The 22,356-nt window shown below is 47.3% G+C and overlaps 1 protein-coding gene and 1 long non-coding RNA gene across 2 annotated transcripts in view; one reads left to right on the forward strand and one right to left on the reverse strand.

The window, feature by feature from the left end:
* The window catches only part of LOC144577469 (uncharacterized), a 551,905-nt gene that overhangs the window by 91,386 nt on the left and 438,163 nt on the right, over window positions 1-22,356 (reverse strand). The gene's annotated exons all lie outside the window — the stretch shown is intronic.
* TCL1B (TCL1 family AKT coactivator B) lies at window positions 17,421-22,094 on the forward strand. The gene is made up of 2 exons (XM_035262235.3): window positions 17,421-17,678; window positions 21,735-22,094. The coding sequence occupies exons 1-2, from the start codon at window positions 17,481-17,483 to the stop codon at window positions 22,092-22,094; spliced, it is 558 nt and encodes a 185-aa protein (XP_035118126.3). The 5' UTR covers window positions 17,421-17,480.

Below are 22,356 nucleotides of genomic sequence, written 5' to 3' on the forward strand. Positions count from 1 at the left end.
CCTCCCCAGTCTCCTCTGGGTAGGGATGAAGACCCCGCTGGGGCTGGAAGAGGCAGAGAGGTGTATGGCATCACTTATAAATTGATTCAAGTGAGCCAGGAAAGCAGTGAAGAAACGAGAAACCTGAGTGATGATGCGGTGGAGGAGCAGGTTTGGAAAGAGGCTTCTGGCTGTCCGGCCTGCAGCTCTGGCTTCCTCATCAGCCTCACTCTGGTCTCTGGTGTTCTCTGGCTCTCATCCATTTGTCTGTCTTTCTCTTTGCTAGTTATTGATTAATCTTTCCTGGAGCTGAGCTAGAATTCTGGTGTTTATAAGCAGGTAACTAGCTAAGCACTAGTTGTTAACTTTGGAGTTAGTGGATAACCACAGGACTGGGTTACTAAGCTTTTTCAGTTGAAAAATAAGTTAACTATTAATTTGGTGTTTACTGACCATTTTCCTTGAGGACATCAAGACAGCGGGTTCTCAAAGGACCGCCTGTATGAGAATCACTTGGTGCTTTAAAAACCAGCACACACCTGATCCCAATCTGGGGCATTTAGAATCTTTGCACGGTGGTGCCCCAAGAGTTGCAGTGTTAGTGAGCTCCTGGTCACCCTGGGCATATAAACTTTGAGAAGTCCTAAAGGTGTTACCTGCTTACCATGGTGTTGGAGGTTACCCCAGGGCTTAGTCATGCATAGTTCTCAGGCTCAGCTATGCACTGGAATTGCCTAGGAGCTTAAAAAATTTCTGATGCCTGGGCCCTACCACTAACTATCCTGTTTTGCTGGGTCTGAGATGCTACTTAGGCACTGGGTGTTTTTAAAGCTTCCAGGTGATTTCAATCACTATGTGGTTGAATTGAGAATATCATTCTTGCCACTCAAAGTGTAACTTCCCAGGTTGGCTGCATTGGTCTCATCTAGGAATTGTTAGAAATTCGGAATCTCAAGTCCCATCCCACACCTACCGGATCTGGTTCTGCATTCTAGCATCATTCCCAGGCAATTCCTGTGTACATTATTGCCTGGGAAACACTGCGGTAGAAGATTGCAAATGTCCAAGACCCCAAAGAATGCAGTTATAGTGGAGAGATAATAAACGTAGGGAGAATTTTTTTTAGGGTAGTGTCCTTTCCTGGGAGGCCTCTCAAAGCATACCACTATGGTGATTACGCACTCAACAAGCACATAGCTTTGTTTGCATGAAATAAGTCGTAAGAAGTTACGCCGGGCACGGTGGCTCACGCCTGTAATCCCAGCACTTTGGGAGGAGGCCGAGGCGGGTGGATCATAAGGTCAAGAGATTGGGACCATCCTGGTCAACATGGTGAAACCCCCGTCTCTACTAAAGATACAAAAAATTAGCTGGGCACGGTGGTGCGTGCCTGTAATCCCAACTACTCAGGATGCTGAGGCAGGAGAATTGCCTGAACCCAGAAGGCGGAGGTTGCGGTGAGCCGAGATCATGCCATTGCACTCCAGCCTGGGTAACACAGTGAAACTCCGTCTCAAAAAAAAAAAAAAGAAGTTACATAATGGTGGATTCGTAGTTGTTGTGATATGGTAGGGGGAAATACAAGTCTTAGGCTACATTTTTTGTTAACCTTATTTTAGATCTAAAAAATTCTGAAGTGGAGAGGAAAGAGGGAGGCTTCCGGCATTGAGTGTTGTGGTTTGTTGTCCCCAGTTTTAAGCAAGTTTCTTCTTCCACTGGCACAGTCAGATCTGAGTCTTTGCCCTCAAGGAAGAAAATGAAGTTAGACCTGGTGAGTTGGTAAGAGCTGCTGACTTCTGGGGTCACCACATTCTTTCCAAAGTGGGTACAAAGAAGTGATCTCTAGTGTGCTCTGGAACCTCATTTAGTTGATGGCAGGCCCACTGAACTCTAGCTGGTGATATCACGCTTCTCTGGGATCATGTAGTCCAATTTACTGAGGCCCTACAAAAATAACTGACTTATCCCAGGTCAGTGAGCTTGTCAGTCTAAATTTCCTTCTGTGGCTTGCAAGGCCATCCACCATCTGACCCTCTTCTCTCTCCCTCTCCTCTCCTGTCTGTTATCCATTGCTGTGGAATAAAGCAACACAATCCCAGCAGCTTAAAACAATATGCATCTATTACCTCATGCCTTCTGTGGCTCAGGAGTCAGGGCATGGCCCTCTGCTTAGGGTCTCACAAGGTTGAAATCAAGGTGCATGCCATGGCTGCAGTCTCATCTGAATACCTGACCAGACAAGGATGCCTCCTAAGCTTGGACAATTGTTCGTCTGAACTTGCAGGGTTCATTTCCTTGTGCTTGTATCATTGAGAGACTTGCTTTCTCTGCCTGCTGGTTGGAGGCCATTCACAGCTCCTAGAGGCTGCTCTCATTCCTTGCCATGTGGGGTTTCCCAGCTGGCTCCTTGCTTATTAGAAGCAAGGAGTAAGAGATGCCAGCAAGATGGGCAGCATATCTTATGTAATATAGCTACATAAGCATGTAGAACCACACATCATGTTGCCTTTGTCCTGTTTCCTACAGGTTAGAAGCAAGGCACAGGTCATACCTACATTCAAGGAGAGGGGACTGTACAAAGGTTAAACTGCAGGAGGTGAAGAACTTGAGAGCCATTTTAGACGCTGTCTTCCACACTTTACAATCTACTTTGCAACTACACTGAGCTCTTAGCAACTCCCTGGGCCCTCTGAGCACCTCCTGTCTTTCTGCCTTTGCATATGCTGTTCCCTCTGCCTGGAATTCCATCTCCTCTGCCTTTGCCCATCCCATCCTAAGGCCTCTGCTTAGATGCAATTTCTCTGGGCTCTTATGAGCAGCATCCAAATCTGTGCTGGTTTCTTCAAATGCTTCCTCTGCATCGTAATTTTTCGGTTTACTTGTCAATCCCCTCCCACCCCTGCCAGTACCTAAAGTAAAATCTACATAGAGTTTGGTACATTGTGGACGCTCATGAAGATTTGTTGAATGATTAAATGAAATAACAAGCCCCAGCTTGGAACCCAGGGCCATAATTTCCAGTTCTGGTCCCTGTCTGCTGTCCAGGGCCTGTCTAAGGGCTCATCTCTCCCAGGAGCCCCTGTATCATCTCAGTAGCTGAACCAGTGGCGTATCTGACCTCCCCTGACTTTAAAACCGTTTTCCCCCTGCAATTCTTAGATGTGCTTCCCTAGAACCTCTCTCGCTGTTCTTTGCCTTCCCCCTCCCTCCCCACCCCCCGCCGCCCCCCCTCCCTCCCGCCCCACCTTGTATCTCCGTGGTCCTGCCAGAAATCAGAAGCTCATTATTAAACCAGGAGCTGCCTTACATTATCCCAGAGACTACAGATGGAAAATACTTGCCTCTGTCTCAGCTGAGGACCGACATAGTAAAGGCTCCTTGAGATGTTGGCTGTCAAAGAGGGGAATAAGTTTTTCATCTGCATGAGTAATTGTTTCCTGTTTTATCCAGAGAGACAACAGATTTACATCCCAGACACATTCACGCTGGGCCAAGAGCAGCTGCCATTGCAGATTCGAGTCATGTACATTTCTCCCTCCTCCTTCCTGGAGTTGGAACAGAAGCTGGGGAGGTGAGAGTGCAGGTGAGACAGGATGGGGCTCTGGAATATGTAGACTGTGAGAGGGAAAATCAGGATGGTGCTTCGGTGGAGGTGGGAGCTGGGCCAGGGTCTTGGCCAGTCAGGAAGGCTGGTGAAGCAGGTACTGGGGAGGCAGAGGGCCAACTTTCCTTCCTCTCGTTTCCTGACAGCCCACTCTCCAGTCCTATCAGCTCCAAAATGGATTCTGCCTCTAGCGCCTTCTCAACACCTCTCTCCACCGTTCCAGCCCACACCACCCCGTCCCTTCCTAGGACTTTCACAACAGCCTCCCGAGTAGTCTTGGCTTCTGCTCTCAAACCCTGCAGGGCCACAAGATGGATCCTTTTAATCCACTTTCCTTGGTCTCTCAGCCCTTGGAATGAAACCTCAGCCCACAGCCCTGTGTGACCTGCCGCCCGTCCTCACCTCCTAACCCCATCTAAGATCTCCTCCCCTCCTCTCATCAGCCTTTGTTTCTCAAACTCCCCAAGCTTGTTCTGCTTTTGGGACCCTCACACTGTTTCTGTCTCCTGGGAATCTGTGCCTCCTCTGCCAGACCATGCAGCTGGCTCTCTCTGCTCAAATACCCTCTTCTGAGGGGGTGTTCCTTGGCACGGTAGTCTGGCATGGTACCCTCATCCATCACGCCAGCCCATCGCAGGGCATGATTTTCCCATAACACTTTTATTGCCTTCTAGAATAACATCAGTTGGTTTTGTTTGTCGTCTGTCCCCACTGCTAGGAAGGACATGGATGAAGCAGGGAGGGACATGCCTGTCTCACTCGCCTCTGGCTCTGCTGCATCTAGGACCAGGTCAGCACAAAGCAGGAGCCTGAGAAATATTTATTAAAGAAATGGAAGTCAGGTGACAGAAGGTAGGAGGAGGGAGACCCCTCAAAGAGGTAAATTTGGTATCTTAGCAAGTGGGTGACTACCACTGTCTGCGGACAGCTGATACATGAGGATTCCACACTAACGACAGCAGGAACGGGCGCTACTATTTTTTTAGATGAATTTTAGTTTCTGAAATTTTCCAAAACACTTTTATCAACAGAAACTGGTTACACATCCCTCCAACAGGGAGACTTAGCAGGGAAAGCTGCCCCCTCAAACACTAAAGGCACCTGGAGTTACTCATAGTGCTGGGGAATGCCCAGAGGAGGAGGAGGGCAGAGGGAGAGAACATTTAAAACAATCTCAAACAAGAACAAATTCTGACATGTATATCTCGAGTGATGAAACGTGTAACACTCAGCAAGCTCCTACACTTGCCAGATTTTATTGCTTCATGCAGTAATATAAAATGTGCTTCACAAAGCTAGAAGTCTGCACAGAATATAGGGTTCTGATTTATATTTTATTTTTTATTTATTTTTTTTTTTTGTAGAGATGGGATCCTGCTATACTGCACAGGCTGGTCTCAAACTCCTGAGCTCAAGCAGTCCTCCTGCCTTGGCCTCCCAAAGCACTGAGATTACAGGTGTGAGCCACCACACCCAGCCTGATTTCTATTTTATAAAGAGGGAAAGATAGAGTGCACAGCTGAGAAATCTCTTGCATTTCCGGACCTTGAACATCAGGAAGCGTAGGGAGGGTGAAACTCAGAGGAAAGATCTGAGTTGAGACCTTCGATTTTTGCCCATCACACTTTATAACCCAGGCGGCCCTACCAATATTTCAGTGCAGAGGCAGCATTTTTGCACTGGATAAACAAAGGTACGGTGACTTCTTCACAGTTTCTTTTCATTATGAGTGATTCTTTTCCTAAAGAAAAAGTTCTATTTCTGAGTTCTCTCCCCTCTCAAAGGGGAGGGGAGTTGTAACATTCTGTTTTCATAGCTCTATTTCTCCAGATCAAACCCAGGCAGGCATTTTTACAGCACACATTTCCGCACGTCATTGCCGATCCTCACAGCCTTGAGGAAACCGAGGTGCGAAGGGCTGAGCGATGTGTTCACCATCCTGAACGTAGTGTCAGAACCCAGATCCAGGCTTGGCTGTCTCATCCCCAGGGACGTACTCTTTACGCTGTTCTTTATGACTTTTCTTGCAGCAGGAATTCGGTTCTTCCGCCGTTTATCAGGTACCCGGTATGTGCCAGGCCTACTGTAAACAGCAAGAAGACATGGTTCCTGTCTCAGCATCAGAGAGATCAGGGCTCGAGGCCTGAGGCACAGCCCTGGGTCAGATGCAGGCCTCCGTGTTTGGGAAGGAGGAGTGTGTGTGTGTGTGTGTGTGTGTGTACGTGTATGTGTGCATGGTGTGTAGGGGTGTCTGTATATTGGTGGTTGGGGGCAGAAGATGCTCCCTGAAGTGTTGGTACTAAGGCAAATCTTTGATGGAAGGACTGGGGTGTGGGGATTCGAACCCTAGTTTCGAAGTGGGGACTTTGAACACTAGTATCGGACAGTAGACAGGCTGGAGTTGCTGAATTCTCAGAGGTACTAAGTTTTTAATCTGCTCCCCTTCTTTTGTTTTTTATTCTTTTGAGATGGAGTTTTGCTCTTGCTGCCCAGGCTGGAGTGCAATGGCACGATTTCGGCTCACTGCAACCTCCACCTCCCTGGTTCAAGCGACTTTCCTGCCTCAGCCTCCTGAGTAGCTGAGCCTACAGACATGCTCCATCATGCTCAGCTAATTTTTTGTACTTTTAGTAGAGACTGGGTTTCTCCATGTTGTTCAGGCTGGTCTCAAACTCCTGACCTTAGGTGATCCACCTGCCTTGGCCTCCCAAAGTGCTTGGATTATAGGCATGAGCCACAGTACCCAGACTAATCCATTCCCCATTCTCTAAATCAGGGTAGAATTGGACTCAGGGCTGGTTCGGGGCTGAGGTTGCAGGGGAGTGAATGATTCTAGACACTGGGAAGGAGGAGTAATGGGTGATGAATCCGGCAGTTTACAGGACCATGGACTTGGAAGTACATTGCACGTCTGTGTATATTTGGTGGCTGTTCATTGCTTCTGCCTTGCTCCTGTGCCTGCCCATCTTCCATAGGAGGTCCCTGTAGCATAATGAAAATGAGAACAACCTTTTCTCTGGACACTAGGGAATCCAGTCTGATGGATAAAGATGGGTGGCTGTTAAACAGTCACATCTTGGGCTCTGTGTGTTCAGTGAAACCTCATTTACCAGAGCTCTCTGATATGGTGAATGGTGGGGAAAAATACATGCTGTTATCAGAAGTCTGGCAGGGGCCATGTGCAGTGGCATGCACTCATAGTCATAGGCACTCTGGAGGCAGAGGTGGGAGGATCGCTTGAGACCAGGAGGTCGAGGCTGCAGTGAGCTGTGATAGCACCACTGTACTCCAGCCTGGTCAACAGAGTGAGACCCTATTTAAAAGAGAAAAAGAAGCGTAGTGGGAAGGCTTTTAGGAGATGGATGATGGTTAATTTTACTTCCACCTAACATTTTAAACTTTAGTATGTCAAAAAGTGAGAATTGCCAGCGTCAAAGCATGGAAACCAAAGGAAAACCAGAGGGTTGAGAAGGTGGGAAGGGCTGCAGTGTGGCAGGTGGCAGAGTTACTGGGATGGCTTCTGCTAAAGAAACTCATCCTCCATCACCTTCAGGAAGGAGGCCCCGGGGACCCTTTAAGAGAGCAGTTTCAGTGGAGGCTGGGGGTAGGTTGGCAGAAACAAGATTATGAGATGGTCTGTGCTAGGTATCAGGCTTAAGGGTTAGTGCCTCTAGCCTATTCTGAGAAGTCTGGCTTTAAAGGGAAGGCTGGAGAGCTAGCATGATACTCAATAATAATAATACCTAAGGCACTTACTGTGTTCCAGACACCGTTCTAAAAACTCAACACATTTCAGGTCATTTAATCCTTACAATTATACAAAGTACGTAGTCTTTTCATTATACCTTTTGACAGGTCAGTTACATCCTGGAATTCACATGGCTAGTAAATACCAGAGCTGGGATTTGAAGCCAGGCAGTCTGGTTCCAGAATCTGTGTTTTTATTTATATTTTATTTTATTTTTGAGACGGAGTCTTGCTCTGTCTCCTAGGCTGGAGTGCAATGGCGTGATCTCGGCTCACTGCAACCTCCACCTCCCGGGCTCAAGCGATTCTCCTGCCTCAGCCTCCTGAGTAGCTGGGACTACAGGCACCTGCCACCATGCCTGGCTACTTTTTGTATTTTTAGTAGTGACAGGGTTTCACTGTGTTAGCCAGGATGCTCTCGTTCTCCTGACCTTGTGATCCACCCACTTTGGCCTCCCAAAATGCTGGGATTATAGACATGAGCCACCGTGCCTGGCCCAGAATCTGTGTTTTTAACCCACATACTATATTGACCTTCATCATGAAAAGATGGTGGTGGGCAAGCTTGTTTCTAAGGATGGGAGGTCCTTGTAATATCTGTGTGTACAGAGAGGACGGACAGTTGGGTTACTTCCTCTGTCAACCTCAGAAAGCCAGGAAGGTTGGCGGGCATTCCTGGGACCTCAGATATTCAAGCAGCCATCGCCTTGCAAATCAGGCATTCTATCTATCAGAGTTGTGCCATGAGGCCCCCTCCACTTCATCCCCAGAATATCTCCTAGGTAAGTTGCATCTCACGGGGCCTGGGTATAAATAAGATGGTGCCCTCTGTTGTTATGGAGTAGCTTGCAGCTGGGCCCCAGGTGCCCTGTGTGAATTAGATGAGTGATTAGTATTTGGCAATGTAACTGGAGAGGCTTGCTGAGTTACTGGGGCATATGTGCTCAGCTCATGAGTACCAGCCTCACTTCTGTCAATAAGTGAACAGAGTTTGCAGTGTTTACCAAGTACCTGTGGTGTCGTGGAGGAGAGTTTGGACTCTGGAATCAAACATGCTAAAGGTCAGATCCTAGCTCCTCCACTAACTAATTCTGTGATCTTGGCTAAGTGATGGTCACTTTTTTTTTTTTTTTTGAGATAAGGTCTCATTTTATCTCCTAGGCTGGAGTGCAGCGGCATGATCATGGCTCACTGCAGCCTCAACCTCCCGAATTCAAGAGATCATCTTACTTCAGCCTCCTCAGTAGCTGGGACTATAGGGCATGCACCATGGCACCTGGCTAATTTTTAATCTTTTGTAGAAATGGGATTTTGCCATGTTGCCCAGGCTGGTCTCGAATTCCTGGGCTCAAGTGATCCACCCACTTCAGCTCTCCAAAGTGCTGGGATTTCAGGTGAGCCGCCGTGCCTGGTCTGATGGTTGCTTTCAGAGCCTTGGTTCTTCATCTCTAAAATGAGGAGAGGAACACAGCCCAGTTTCCATGGGGAGCTCGCACACGCGGGCCTCTCTCCCCTCACCCCAGCCTTTGGTTAGATACTTACCATTTGCAAAGATCCAGCTTCTTCTTCATAAGAAGCTGCCACCACGCTTGCGGGAGTGACCCACTTACAAACAATTCCTTCCTTCTGGGTCATTCCTATGGATTAAATGACCAACCACTTAAAGCCACAGCCCAAAGAGCCAGAGGGAGAGGCAGCAGAGGGAAGATGCAGGTGAATCTTCATGCACTGCATGAAGCAGCTTTGTACCACAATCAGGAAAAGCTCCAGGCACACAGGGGCCGCCTTCACGGCCAATCAGAGTGCACCTCTCACCTCGGCAACTCTGCTAACCTAAATAGACCAGTCACACAGCAGACCTGCAAAAGAAGACAAGATAATTACAGAGACCCCAGGGGACCATCTGTGCTGGCTGATGCTTTGTTTCTCCTGACCCTTCAGACCTCTCTATTGCACCGCAGACTCTCAATACCTAGGGCCTTTGTTTGCTGTGAACACTTCCATTCCTGAGTACATTTTCTATGAGGAGTTGGCAGGAAGGGAGTCTCAGAATGGGTTATATTTTCAGTACACCTCTGGGTTCATATTGAATTTGGCTAGAACTGTTTTGACCCAGGTAACGATTTGACTAACGGATATGTCAATCCAACAAGTATTCTCTGGGTCCTTCCAACATTTCTGGCACTGGTTTGATGCTGAGGACATGGAGATGAATAAGAAACAGTCTCTGTCCCCCAGCTGATAAGTTAACACTGATGGTCTCCCATGTGCCAGGGGCTTTACAAATGTGATTACCATTTCTTACAACAACATAGTAAGGTAGAAGGCATCTTTGTGTTAGAAGTGAGGAACAGGAAGTTCAAAAAGGTTAAGATATTAAGGTCAAAGTCACACAATTAGTAAGAGGTAGAACTAACCTTTGGATTTGGGGCTGTTCGCCATAAACCCTATATGCTTTTGATACAGACAGGAGACAGGGAAATACTGGGTAGAATAGGGCAGTTGCCTGGCAAAGGCCCTGCCCTCAAACTTGGAAACCCATGGCCCTAATGGGAACAGGCATTCCTCTTTTCATACCCACAAGTTGCCTTTTGGCCTGTCATGGCCCCCATCCTATACCATATAAACCCCAGACCCCAGGCTCCAGAAGCAGATGAGACAGAAGAGCAGAAGAATGGCAGAAGGACACAGAAGAGAGATGAGAAGGAATGTCTAAACATTGAGAGGGATTTGGCTGGGGGTGATTGGAGAGGAGATTGGCCACTGGGTGGCCAAACTCCAGGGGAAGATCACCTTTCCACTCCATTGCCCTTCCAGCTCCCCATCCATCCTGCTGAGAGGCACCTCCACCACTCAATAAAACCCCTGCATTCATCCTTCAAGTTTGAGTGTGACCTGATTCTTCTTGGACGCTGGACAAAGACCTAGGTACTGAAAGTGTCTAACACTTAAGTCACCCATGGATAGCAAGGCTAACAGAACACTGTAACATGTGCCCCTGGCTTCCTGACTCATTTGCAAATGGAAAATCTATTGCATTGTAGGAACCTTCTTTCTCCATTTGTATGGGGAGGGAGAAAGAATGGGTGGGCTGAATGAATTTATCCCTTGGTCCTCTCCCAACAAAGCTCAGCTATGAAAGATGAATACACCTCTCCCCACCCCCTTCTCAATGGAGCCGGGGAGAAATTGAAAACCCTCTGACAATAATGAGACCAAAGTTTGCAAGGGCAGGATGAGCCTGTGCTAATGGAGTAAGTGATGTTTCCTCAGTTTGGTTTTAGACTGTCTTTTCCTATGGGGGAAAAAAGTTCTGTCCTTGGGAGAAGTGCCAACTTTATAGATCTATTAATAAAAGAACTGGCAGGCTCACAGTTCTTGCCAATGAGGAAACTTGAATGAGAGAAGCCAGGCTCATCCTTGGCCAACATACTGGAGCCCATCATCCTAACTTTACCCTGTTTCCCATTACCCAAACATCAAGGCTAGGCAGCACCCCCACCCCTGGCCGGCCCCAACAGCTTCCACCTGGCTAAAGTCTGCACCTGCTCTAGACCAAGGGTTAGATGGAAACTTGGCATGGGAAGGGCTCACCTATGGGCAGGACAGAATCTATCCAAGGAGACCTAAAAAACGAGTACCTATGAGACAAGGGGTGATCCTGAAGGCAGGCAGGATAAAGGGCTGGAGCGACATGCCATGGGGGAATTTCTTCTGGTGAATACTGAAGTTACTAGATGTTTTGTCTTGCAAAAATCTCAAACTCTAACATTTGTCTCTCTTGCATCAAAACTGTCCTTTTGAAAGAAACCCACCTTTCAGTAAAGAAACTTGTATTGGCTTGTGCAGCCGGGTGTGCTAGTTTTGTGGAAACTGACTGGCCAGGGTGACCACGGGAGCAAGAGCCTGGCTCCCCTCACCAGTTCCTTGTGAAGAAGGGGCCTGGTCAGTAAGGCAAAGGACACTACTTGCCAACATTTGATATTGTCAAGTGCTTCTGTTTGGCACTATTTTGAATTTTAAAAATGTATCTCACTTTAAAAATTTGCATTTTCCTGATTACTGGTAAGACCGAGCATCTTCTCATATAGCAACTGGCCGTGTGCATCTCATTTTCTGTGAATTCTAGCTGTTCCCTATTTTTCCAATGGGTCGTTCCTTTTACTTGCTGATCTGTACGAGTTTATGACATATCCTGGAAACAAATACTTTGCTCTATATTGTTACCATCTTCTTTTATGCTGGTCACTTTTAAAAATTCATGTATTGTCATCAGAAGTCTTCTATACTCCTTATGTCATACACGTGTCATACTTTTGTTTGTGCATCATCTTTGAGAAGCTCATCCCTATCCAAGGTCATAAACATGTTCTTAATATTTTCATGTTTATTTTCCAAGGTTAGGTCTTAGAAAATTACAATATAACCATTTGTAATTTCACGTTGTGAAAGGTGGAGGAAGGGAATTTCCTGTTATTTGAGACGGAGTTTCGCTCTTGTTACCCAGGCTGGAGTGCAATGGCGCGATCTTGGCTCACTGCAACCTCCGCCTCCTGGGTTCAGGCAATTCTCCTGCCTCAGCCTCCTGAGTAGCTGGGATTACAGGCACGCGTCACCATGCCCAGCTAATTTTTTGTATTTTTAGTAGAGACGGGGTTTCACCATGTTGACCAGGATGGTCTCGATCTGTTGACCTCGTGATCCACTCGCCTCAGCCTCCCAAAGTGCTGGGATTACAGGCGTGAGCCACTGCGCCTGGCTGGGAATTTCATCTTCTTGCCCTTACCTGCATCTGAGCCGATTCTCGGTGTTCCTTTCAGTTATACTGGAACAAAAGCCCTCCTTCCTTCAAGCCAAGTCACCCCTTGCACCCTCGCCACTGTACTTGCCTTAAGTTTATATCTTGCCTGTAGTCATTCTCTCCTGCATCAATTCCATCAGCACAAAGACATAACTTAATTCCCTCTACCTTAAAAAAAAAAAAAAAAAAATCCCTCTCTCCCTTAGGAGGGAAGTTGTTTGCAACAGGCCAATGCTACTTTCAGAGGCGTTTGAACCAGAGGGACTCCATTTTGAATAGGGGCTGAGAAAAATAAGGCTGAGACCTACTGGGCTGCATTCCCATGAGCTTAGGCATTCTAAGTCACAGGGTAAGACAGGAGGTAGGCGCAAGATACAGGTCGCAAAGACCTTGCTGATAAAATAGTAAAAAAGCCAGTCAAAACACACCAAAACCAAGATGGTGACAAAAGTGACCCCTGGTCGTCCTCACTGCTCTTTATACAGAAATTATCATACGTTAGCATGATAAAAGACACTTCTACCAGCACCATAACAGTTTACAAATGCCACGGACATGTCAGGAAGTTACCCTATATGTCTAAAAGCGGGAGGAGCCCTCAGGTCCAATTGTCCACCCCTTTCATGGAAAACTCATGAATAATCCACCCCTCGTTTAGCATATAATCAGGAAATAACCATGAAAATAGCCAACCAGCCTGCTCTGCCTATGGAGTAGCCGCTTTATTCTTTTACTTTCTTAATAATTAACTTGCTTTAACTCTACCCTATGGACTTGCCCCAAATTCTTGCATGAGGTCCGAGAACCATCTCTTGAGGTTTGGATTGGGAAAGTTTTAATCTATTAAAAAAAGCATCAAATGGGCATTCCAGAACTAATAAACATAATATTTGCACAAAGCAATCAATTGTTTGAGAGCAGATTGGATATAGCAGATGTCAGCATTAGTGAAATGGAAGATAAACCAATAGAAAACTTCAAAATTGAAGCTCAGAGAGGGGGAAAAAAAGGAAACAAAACAGAACAGAGCATAGGAAGCATGGTACATAGTTTAAAGTGTCTGACAATGTCTAATTGGAGTCACTGAAAGAGCAGAAAAGCAAGGATGAGATAGGAATAGTTGAAGATATAATGGCTAAGACATTTTCTCAAATAATGGGTAAACTATTAGAGTTAAGTGAATTTATCTAGGTTTTGGATATAGTGTCAATGTACACAAATAAGTTGCATTTTTTATAACAACAACAGACATAATACAGAATTTAAAATAACGTTTAAAATAGCATCAATCAAATACTTAAGAGTTAATTTAATGAAATCAGAACAATTAAAGACAACCCAAAATATGGAAGGATACATTATGCAATTGCTTTAGATTGTAAGGTTTTGTAGCAGGAGTGGCCGCGGGAAACGGATCTCTCGGACACCGAATACAGGAGGAAGGTTTATTCGGCCGGGAACAAGGTGGCATAGTTGCCATCAGCCAAGCTCATCTAACAAAGGGAGGTTCAGCCTTTATATAGGCTTATGCTTTAGATGTTACACGTGGAAGATCTTAGGTTTATAGCTTTAGAAATCACATATGAAAGGGTTCTGGTTTACAGTTTTAGGACTCACATGTGAAAAGCTTTCTGGTTTGATCTTGTTTTAAGTAAAAATAGTGCCTTCTGGAGAGTTTCCCCAAGGCCTAGCCTGTCACCTATAGGAAGGTAAAACCAGAGGCGCCAGTCAACCTTTTCTTCTACTGAAATGCAGCATGATGGTAAAAGGGGAAGTGGATCTGAGAAGCCTGGGTCTCCCTCTTCAGTTTAATATGGTGGGGATGTCAAATCTCTTTAAATAGACCTATAGATTCAACACAATCCCAATCAGTCTTAGCAGGCTTTTGGAGGTGGGGAGGATTAACAAGCTGATTTTAAAATTCATATGGATATGTGAAGGGAAGAGAATAGCTATGTTAGGGTTCTCCAGAGAAACAGAATCTTACTATATCAAGACCTATTTGAAAGCTGTAGTAGTTAGCAATGTGGTGTCAACACAAGGAGAGACAGACAGACTAACAGAACAGAAAATGTCCAGAAACAGTCTCATACATAAATGTTCCCAGATTTATGACAGACATGATAATACAGTATAGTAGAGAAAGGCTAGTTTTTTAAATAAATGGCATTAAGTTAACTGGATATCCACATGGAATATTAATCTAAATAAAACCTTTAGAAGAAAATAGTGTACATTTTCACCTCAGAATAAGCAAAACATTCCTAAACCCCCATTTCTTAGTTCCATGCTTAGGTTGAGTTTCTTTTACCACTTGGCAAGTCTATTCTGCTCCCCGTCTGAAATAAGCAGAGCTGCAACTTGGACGTGCTCATTTTGATTATTATCTGCACAATCCCCATCCAGTCTTTCTCTGGTAGTCATGATCTATTTGATTACTAAGCCACTCTTTGGTTTTATCATTAATTCAAACATTAAGTGCATACTTACATCACCCCTTGTCTCAAATACTCATTGTTCTTCAAAAACAGCTGCTGGGACTGGCATGTTGGATCCTTACAATGGAGCATCAGCGCCCCCCCTGACCGCCCCCCCCATTCTTATTCTTTATCATATGAGCCTGGATAATCCTCCTTATTCCTGATCTCCAGACACACCCTGAATTACCTCTCCTCCAGATCTACTCATGCTGCTTCCTCAGTGAGGTAACTTTGCCAATTACATCTGTACCACGCACCATCTAGGCTATCTGCCTTTGGCATCTTGTCTGCCCTGCCATTTTGGCCCAGGACCCAGGAGGAGCTGAACAGAAATGCGCAGAGGTATTAGTGACTCTTAGCGGCCTCCCAAGCCCCACACAGTGTGCTCCCTTATTTGTGGTCTGGAATCGTCCTGGCAAGAGGGTGTCCAGCCGCCATGTCCCGGGGCTTGGGGCTTGTGAAGGACTCCCTCTGCTGGAGGAGGAGAGCATTGAGCCCAGGCCTGAGTGCATTGTTAGTACCTGGCAATCCTGGGAGCAATTCTGGCGAGATCAAAGTGCTTCTCAAAGACGATGGTGACATCTATCCTGGAGAGTGAATCCTTCAGGTCACAGATACCAGAGATGGACAACTTGGCCAGAAGACATAGCCTTATCTCAGACATGACATGGACGAAGGCCAGCTGAAGGACCAGGGACCAAACTGTTCCCACCTGCAGCTCTGGGGCTTTTTTCAGTGCAGGTCCAAGGGATGAGGGATGGGAGACCTGGCCAAGGAGGGTGATAGGTGAGACTGGTAGTTATTCCTTTCTGCCTATGGAGACCTGTACTTACCTTCTGACCACCCACTCATGGGGAGGTGTTCTCAGTCTCCGCCTTCAGACCCCACCACCATTTCCACAGTTGCCACTGTGGATCTCCCTACTCAGGTTCTGCCTTTTTCATGAAATAAGCCAAACTTGGCCAAGGTGGGCAACCAGCAGCACGCATGTTAGAGCCAGGAACAGCGGGCTCCGTATCCTTCCTCTGCTACCCACTTCGTTCAGGTTACTAAGTCACTCAAGCCTCTGATACTTCATCTATGAAATGGGGGTGACAGTTTATGGAGCTGTTGGGAGGTGTCAGTGAGATACCCTATGACAAATGCCTGACATGGCATAGGGGCTTCCCACATATTAAGCAACCTTTACCACCAACCTGCTGACAGCCACACCCATGCCATTAGGGAGTGAGGCTGAGTATACCAATATGCATACATTTGCAATAGGAAATGAGAGAAGCAGCAGTTGCATTGGGGTTGCAAGGGTAGGACTGATGAATTCTGCTTGGGAGAGGGAACAAGCCTGAGAACATGACTATTGACCAGCGTATTTCAAGTATTCGCTATGTGTCAGGCTTTAACAGTTGACTCACAGCCTCATCTGATCCTCAGAGGAGTCCCATAGGGTCTGTACTTACAGCAAACAGGCTTCAGGGGGCCCAGGAGACCAGGGTTCTCCATGATCTCTGCCTCCTGGTATTCATACCCTTGAGTAAGGGTAGGACCTACCTCTCACCAACAGAATATGGCAAAGGTGACACACGTATGTGATTCCATGTATGGATCACATTATATGAGAGTGCGATGTCTCTTGTCTTCCTGGTCCACTCCATTCCCACCCCAAGTGTTGGTTCCTTGGAAAGCATTGGGGAAGGAGGTGGAATTATTATGAAAACAAGGCTCAGACTGCCACAGAAGCTGCTCAGTGAGTTCTTCAAAAGTGGTTATTCTATCTGCCACTTACACTGGATCAGGACTGCCCAGAGACCATTTTCACATCTCCCAGGGGAATGGCATCATCTCAATACTAATTCTCACTTGAACTACAAGGAAAAGGCTCCTATTCCTGGTGCATTTAGAAGCAGCCCAGGGTGATTATGGAAGGGACCCGCTTCTTGCTATGTTCTTCAGGTTCTGCGGCCTCTTGACAAAGTGGAACCAATAAGACGACCAGGCCAAGTGAGCACTCTGGGCCCCGTCGCCAAGGATGGGCTGGCCAGGTGGCCACATGCCCTCCCATGGCCTTGTTTTTGTGGGCTTTATCTGATCCTGATCTCAGATGCTGATAAGCCACTGGCTTATTTTCTCAGGAGAAGGAGCTTGATTTGTGCAGGATGCGCCTTCACCAGATATCTCCAGGGGCAAGAGTCCACGGAGTTTACAGCGCCCCCCACCCCTCCGCCCCCCATGCCTCTAAGCTTTAGCTCAAAGAAGGATCCCTGACACAGAGTCTTGTTAAAGGAATGGCCACAGGGGTGGGAGAGACCAGGGTTGTGAATGCCAGCTCAGGATCTGGGGCAGGGCGGTTGGCAGTGGGTGCAGGGAGGCGGGGGATTGCCAGGAGCAAAGGAAGGGAATCACCTGCTAGAAAATTGGGCAGGGCTGCTCAGAGAGGAGGCTGCGGAGGAACTGGGACCAGTGGAAAGGAGGTGGAATCGATCTTAGGAGCCAAATTCCTTGCAGAAGCCTGGGATGAAGCCTGGGCAGCTCTATGCCTGAGAGCCGCCATTTTGCCCCCAGCAGCTCACAGTCCAGCCTCTGCCCCTCCAGGAGACCCAGGCCGGGTTTCTAATCCCACTGTTCTTTGGCCTCACCCCTGCCTAGCCCCTGCTGCAAGTTGCTTGTTTTTCACCCTCCTCTCTCCTCCACCTCCCCTCTCCTTCCTCCTCCTTCCCCCTCCTCCCCTCTCCTCCCCTCTCCTCCCGCCCCCACTGCCGGCCCTGCCCACCACCGGTCCCACCCACATCCGAGCTGCTCCACTTAAGGAGGTTGCGCACCTGGAAAAGGTCCACGTGTGCGCCTCGAGGTCAGCCCTGGGTGTGGACTTGTCATGGCCTCTGAAGCTTCTCTGCATCCAGGGGCACCCCCCACCCGTCTGTGGATCCAAAGCCCTGGCATCTACGAGGACGAGTCGGGGAGGAACTGGGTGACTGTAGTTGTGCGGTTCAGTCCATCGCGAAGAGAATGGGCCAGGCTCTCAAGCTCCCAGGGCGGCGCCTCCCAGGACAGCGCCTCCCAGAGCAGCACAGTGAGTCCTGGGCCTGAGGGGAGGCTGTAGGGGGGCTGCGCACTGACCCTGCCCATGCAGGGATCAAAGAGGGCCATTCTCACCCACGCTGGAAAACTCGCTTCTGTGCAGCTCTAGGAGTACAGCAATGTCCATACCCAGTCCTGGCCCCAGGAACCTGCCCTGCCCCGTCGATAAAGGGACTACAGGTACAAGCTTATCCAGGTGAAATAATGTGGTTCTGCGGGGTGAAGCCGAGGCTAAGGTAGCTCAGGGCTTACTGCCATTCCCAGTGCATGCTGCGAAGGTTCACAAATGGGGCAGCTCTTGAGCTGGGCTTTGTGGGATGAGTAGGAGTTCTTCATGTCCGGAAAGGAGGCAGGGGTAATATAGGCAAAAGCATTGCAACTTGGAGGCAGCAGGATGAATGTGACATTGATTTCAGATTCCTAATCTGCGAAATGAGAGTATGTTGTGGCAAGCCAGTGACAGACATGGCTCATGGCCTGGGAAAGAATTTGACGGGTAACAGATCCTGGAATCCCCTCTGGAAATTAATTCGGGAGACTTGGGTGAAGTCCTAGATTCTTTGCTTTAAAAAAGCTCCCCAGGTGATAAGGAAAATGACTCAGGAAACAGCTGAAGATGAGGGTTTTAGATCACAGCTGGTCTTTGGGGAATAAACTAAATACAGTAGAGTCTCTGGTGTGTGAGGGAGATTGATTCCAGGACCATCTGTGGATGCTCAAGTCCCTGATAGAAAATGGCCTGGGTAGTAATTACGTGTAACCTCAGCACAACTTCTCCTATATTTCAAATTAGATTACTAATAACACCTACTGCGATGCCTACACATCACTGCAAGTTCTGCCTCTTGGAAGTTAGTGGAATTTCTTTTCTCCTGGAAAGTATTTTTAATCTGAGGTTGGTTGGATTCATGGGTGCAGTATCCATGGAAATGGAGGGCTGCTTGTGCCTTGGTGTACTACGGTGAAAGCTTATCCGGATATTTAAAATACCATTTAGGTCACCGCAAACAATTTACCCTTTGTTGTTGTTGTTGTTTATTTGTTTGTTTTTTGAGACGAAGTCTCGCGCTGTTGCCCAGGCTGAAGTACAGGTGTGATCTCTGCTCACTGCAACCTCCACCTCCCAGGCTCAAGCAATTTTCATCCCTGAGCCTCCTGGGTAGCTGGGATTACAGGTGTGCACCACCACACTTGGCTAATTTTTTTATTTTTAGTAGAAACAAGGATTAATCATGTCGGCCAGGCTGATTTTGAATTCCTGACCTCAAGTGATCTGCCTGCCTTGGTCTCCCAAAGTGCTGGGATTACAGGACTGAGCCACCGCACCCAGCCAGTTCACTGACATTCGAAACAATATAACACATTTCCTAAGAAATCTTCAAATAGGTTGTTTCATAAAAAATGTAGTTAGAGAACATGGAAAGACCTTTCTGTACCTACACTAAGTAAAGGATGCAAAATTTCTGGAGCAAATATTTTGTTTTTAAAAAGCCTGAAAAAGAGGTAAAGGAGGGAAATGTAAAATGGTACAGCCACTATGGAAGACAGCATGAGGCTGCCCAAAAAGCATGAAGAGAATTATTGCACAATCCAGCGATCCAGCAATGCCACTTCTGGGCATATACCCAAAAGAATTGGAAGCGGGACCTTAAACATGTATTCATACACCCATGTTCACAGCCATATCATTCATGCTAGCCAAAAGGTGGAGGGAGCCAAGTGTCCATTGATAGATGAATGGGTAAACAAAACACAAACCATCAAGTATTCATACTTAAAAAGGAAGGAAAGTCGGACACATGGATGGAACTTGGAGACATTATACTAAATAAAACAGGCCAGTCACAGAAGGATAGATTCTCTTGTATGAAGTATTCAGAGTGGTCTAATTCATAAAGTAGAATGGTGGCTGCCAGGGGCTGGAGGGAGTGGGGGGTGGGGAGTCAATGTTAATGACAGGTATGGAGTCTCAGTTTGGGAAGATAAAACGTTCTGGAGTTGGAGAGTGCCGATGCTTGCACACGTGAATGCACTTACTGCCACTGAACTGTACTCTTAAAAATAGTTAAGTTTTTTTTTTGTTCAATGATTCAACCGAGTTCGGTGGCTCGTGCCTGTAATCCCAGCACTTTGGGAGGCTGAGGCAGGCAGATCATGAGATTAGGAGTTTGAGATCAGCCTCACCAATATGGTGAAACCCTGTCTGTACTTAAAAAATACAAAAGTTAACTGGGCATGGTGGCACATGCCTGTAATCCCAGTTACTCAGGAGGCTGAGGACCTGGGAGGCAGAGGTTGCAGTGAGCTGCCATCACGCCACTGCACTCTAGCCTAGGCAACAGGGCGAGACTCTGTCTCAGAAAAAAAAAAGATTCAATGGAAATAGAATGGATTCTTCAATTAACTTAGCCATGGGTGGGATTAAGGGAGCTACATAGTATTTTTTTCCCCCTCTTTCTTAAAAGTAGATCAACATCTCAGGGTGGGAAATTATACTTCCTGGGCACATCTAATGCCAAGATGAGCCGACTTTTTCTGTGAAGGGTCTGACGGTCACACTCTCCACTTTGAGAGCTAACCTCTTGCAACTACCCAGCTCTGCTATTGCAGTGCAAAAGCAGCCAAAGGCAATGGTAAAGGGCTGAGGGAAGGAGCCTTAGTTTATTCACAATAAAGGTTTATTTGCAAAAGCAGATGGCAAGCTAGACTTAGTTTTCTAATCTCTGATCTAAAGTCAGAATCCAAAGAGAAGGAGAGATTTTGTCATATAATTTAAAATACATTTCTTTGCAAAAGCAGTCTATAAAAAAGGGCAATAAGCTTAGAAAAATTATTCACAACATGTCTGATTGATAAAGCGCTAATATTCTTAATTCAAAAGAGTGTTTTATCACAGAAGACAAATACCTAGAAAATTGTGCAAAAGACTTTCCATTTTGTTGCATAGCAGGAAGCTTTGGTTTTCCTTTTCATCTTTCTAACTTCCAGTATCGGCCTAATTTTGTTATTTTTATTATTATCTATATTTTTGAGACGGAGTCTCTGTCACCCAGGCTGGAGTGCAGTGGTGCGATCTTCCCTTACTGCAACCTCCGCCTCCTGGGTTCAAGCGATTCTCCTGCCTCAGCCTCCCAAGTAGCTGGGACTACAGGTGCGCGCCACCACGCCCAGCTAATTTTTATATTTTTAGTAGAGATGGGGTTTCACCATGTTGGGCAGGATGGTCTCAGTCTCTTGATCTTGTGATCCTCCCGCCTTGGCCTCCCTAAGGATTATAGACGTGAGCCATCGCACCTGGCCTATTATTTATTTTGAGACAAGAGTCTCACTCTGTCTCCCAGGCTGAAGTGCAGCGGGTGATCATAGCTCACAACAGCCTCTACCTCCCAGGTTCAAGAGATCATCCCACCCTAGTTTCCCGAGAGGCTGGGACTATTGTCACATGTCACCATGCTCAGCTAATTTTTTATTTTTTGTAGAGACAGTCTCATTATGTTGCTGAGGCTGGTCTTGAACTTCTGGCTTCAAGCAGTCCTCCTGCCTCGGCCTCCCAAAGTGTTGGGATTACAGGCATAAGCCACTGTACCTGGCCTTATTTTGTATATTTACTATAAGTATGTGAAGGTCATGATCAGAACTGCAGTATATTTTGGGGGGAAAATCTATCACCCTCAAATTCGGGAGTCCATGGATATCTTGTTTTTAAAAAGAAGATTTAAAAAATTATGCTGTGGTGGAGACGGAGCCCCAAGAGAATACTCAGCTTTAACCTAAGGTTGTTGACAGATTGGCAACAGTGGCTAAATTTGGGGGTTGGAGTGGGCTGAGGTGGGGTGCAGGTCAGTGGGGGCCAGAAGAGCCCCAGTCATCCTAGATGAAGCCACAGGCACCAGTGCCAAGGCTCTGGGTCTGGAATTCTGAAAACATTGACCTCTGACCCTGGCAGCCCCCGGCCAGGCTGGGGCATCTAGGCCTGCCATGTTTGTGTGTAGCCTCGTTGGCAGAGAACCCTATCCCTGATCTGCTGCCTCTTCTCTGGTCCCTTCAGTATGAACCCAGCATCACAGTGCACTTGTGGCAGATGGCAGTGCACCGCCGGGATCCACTGTCCCCCAACCAGATGCCCTTCTCCCGGCTGCCCACCGTGTGGCAGCTCTACCCTGGGAATAAGTACCGAGCATCGGATTCCAGTTTCTGGGAAATAGTGAACCATGGCCAGGCAAGTGTGTGGTGGTTCCAGAGGAGAGTGACACGTAGTGCCCTGGTGACTGCCGTGGCCCTCCCTCTTCTGCACCCCGGCCCCCTCAGGGTTCTTGGCTCTCCTCTTCCTGTTGCTTGTCTTCCTTCCAGCAGGCCTGAGTGTGTGAGGGCGCATCAGTGCACGAGATCCCGTGTGGGAGGAGGGTAGGGTGAGTGAGAGAGGGAGGGTTGCCTTCCCTGGGCTAGAGACATCCACAAGCTGGAGTTCCCACCTGCCTCCAGCCGCTGCCAGCCTGCATGGGCGGCCGTTAAGGCTGGCTGGAGCAGTATCTCCCAGAGGTTCTGATGGCTGTTCCTTTCCTGCAGATCGACTCCTTCGAGGAGCTGGTCCTAACATATGAGCCAGAGAGGAATCACTGACATTGGAAGCGGCTGGTACGTTGGGGCCCCACGCCTCTCAGTGCAGGTAT

This window comes from Callithrix jacchus, chromosome 8, assembly GCF_049354715.1.
Source record: "Callithrix jacchus isolate 240 chromosome 8, calJac240_pri, whole genome shotgun sequence".
Lineage (NCBI taxonomy): Eukaryota > Metazoa > Chordata > Mammalia > Primates > Cebidae > Callithrix > Callithrix jacchus.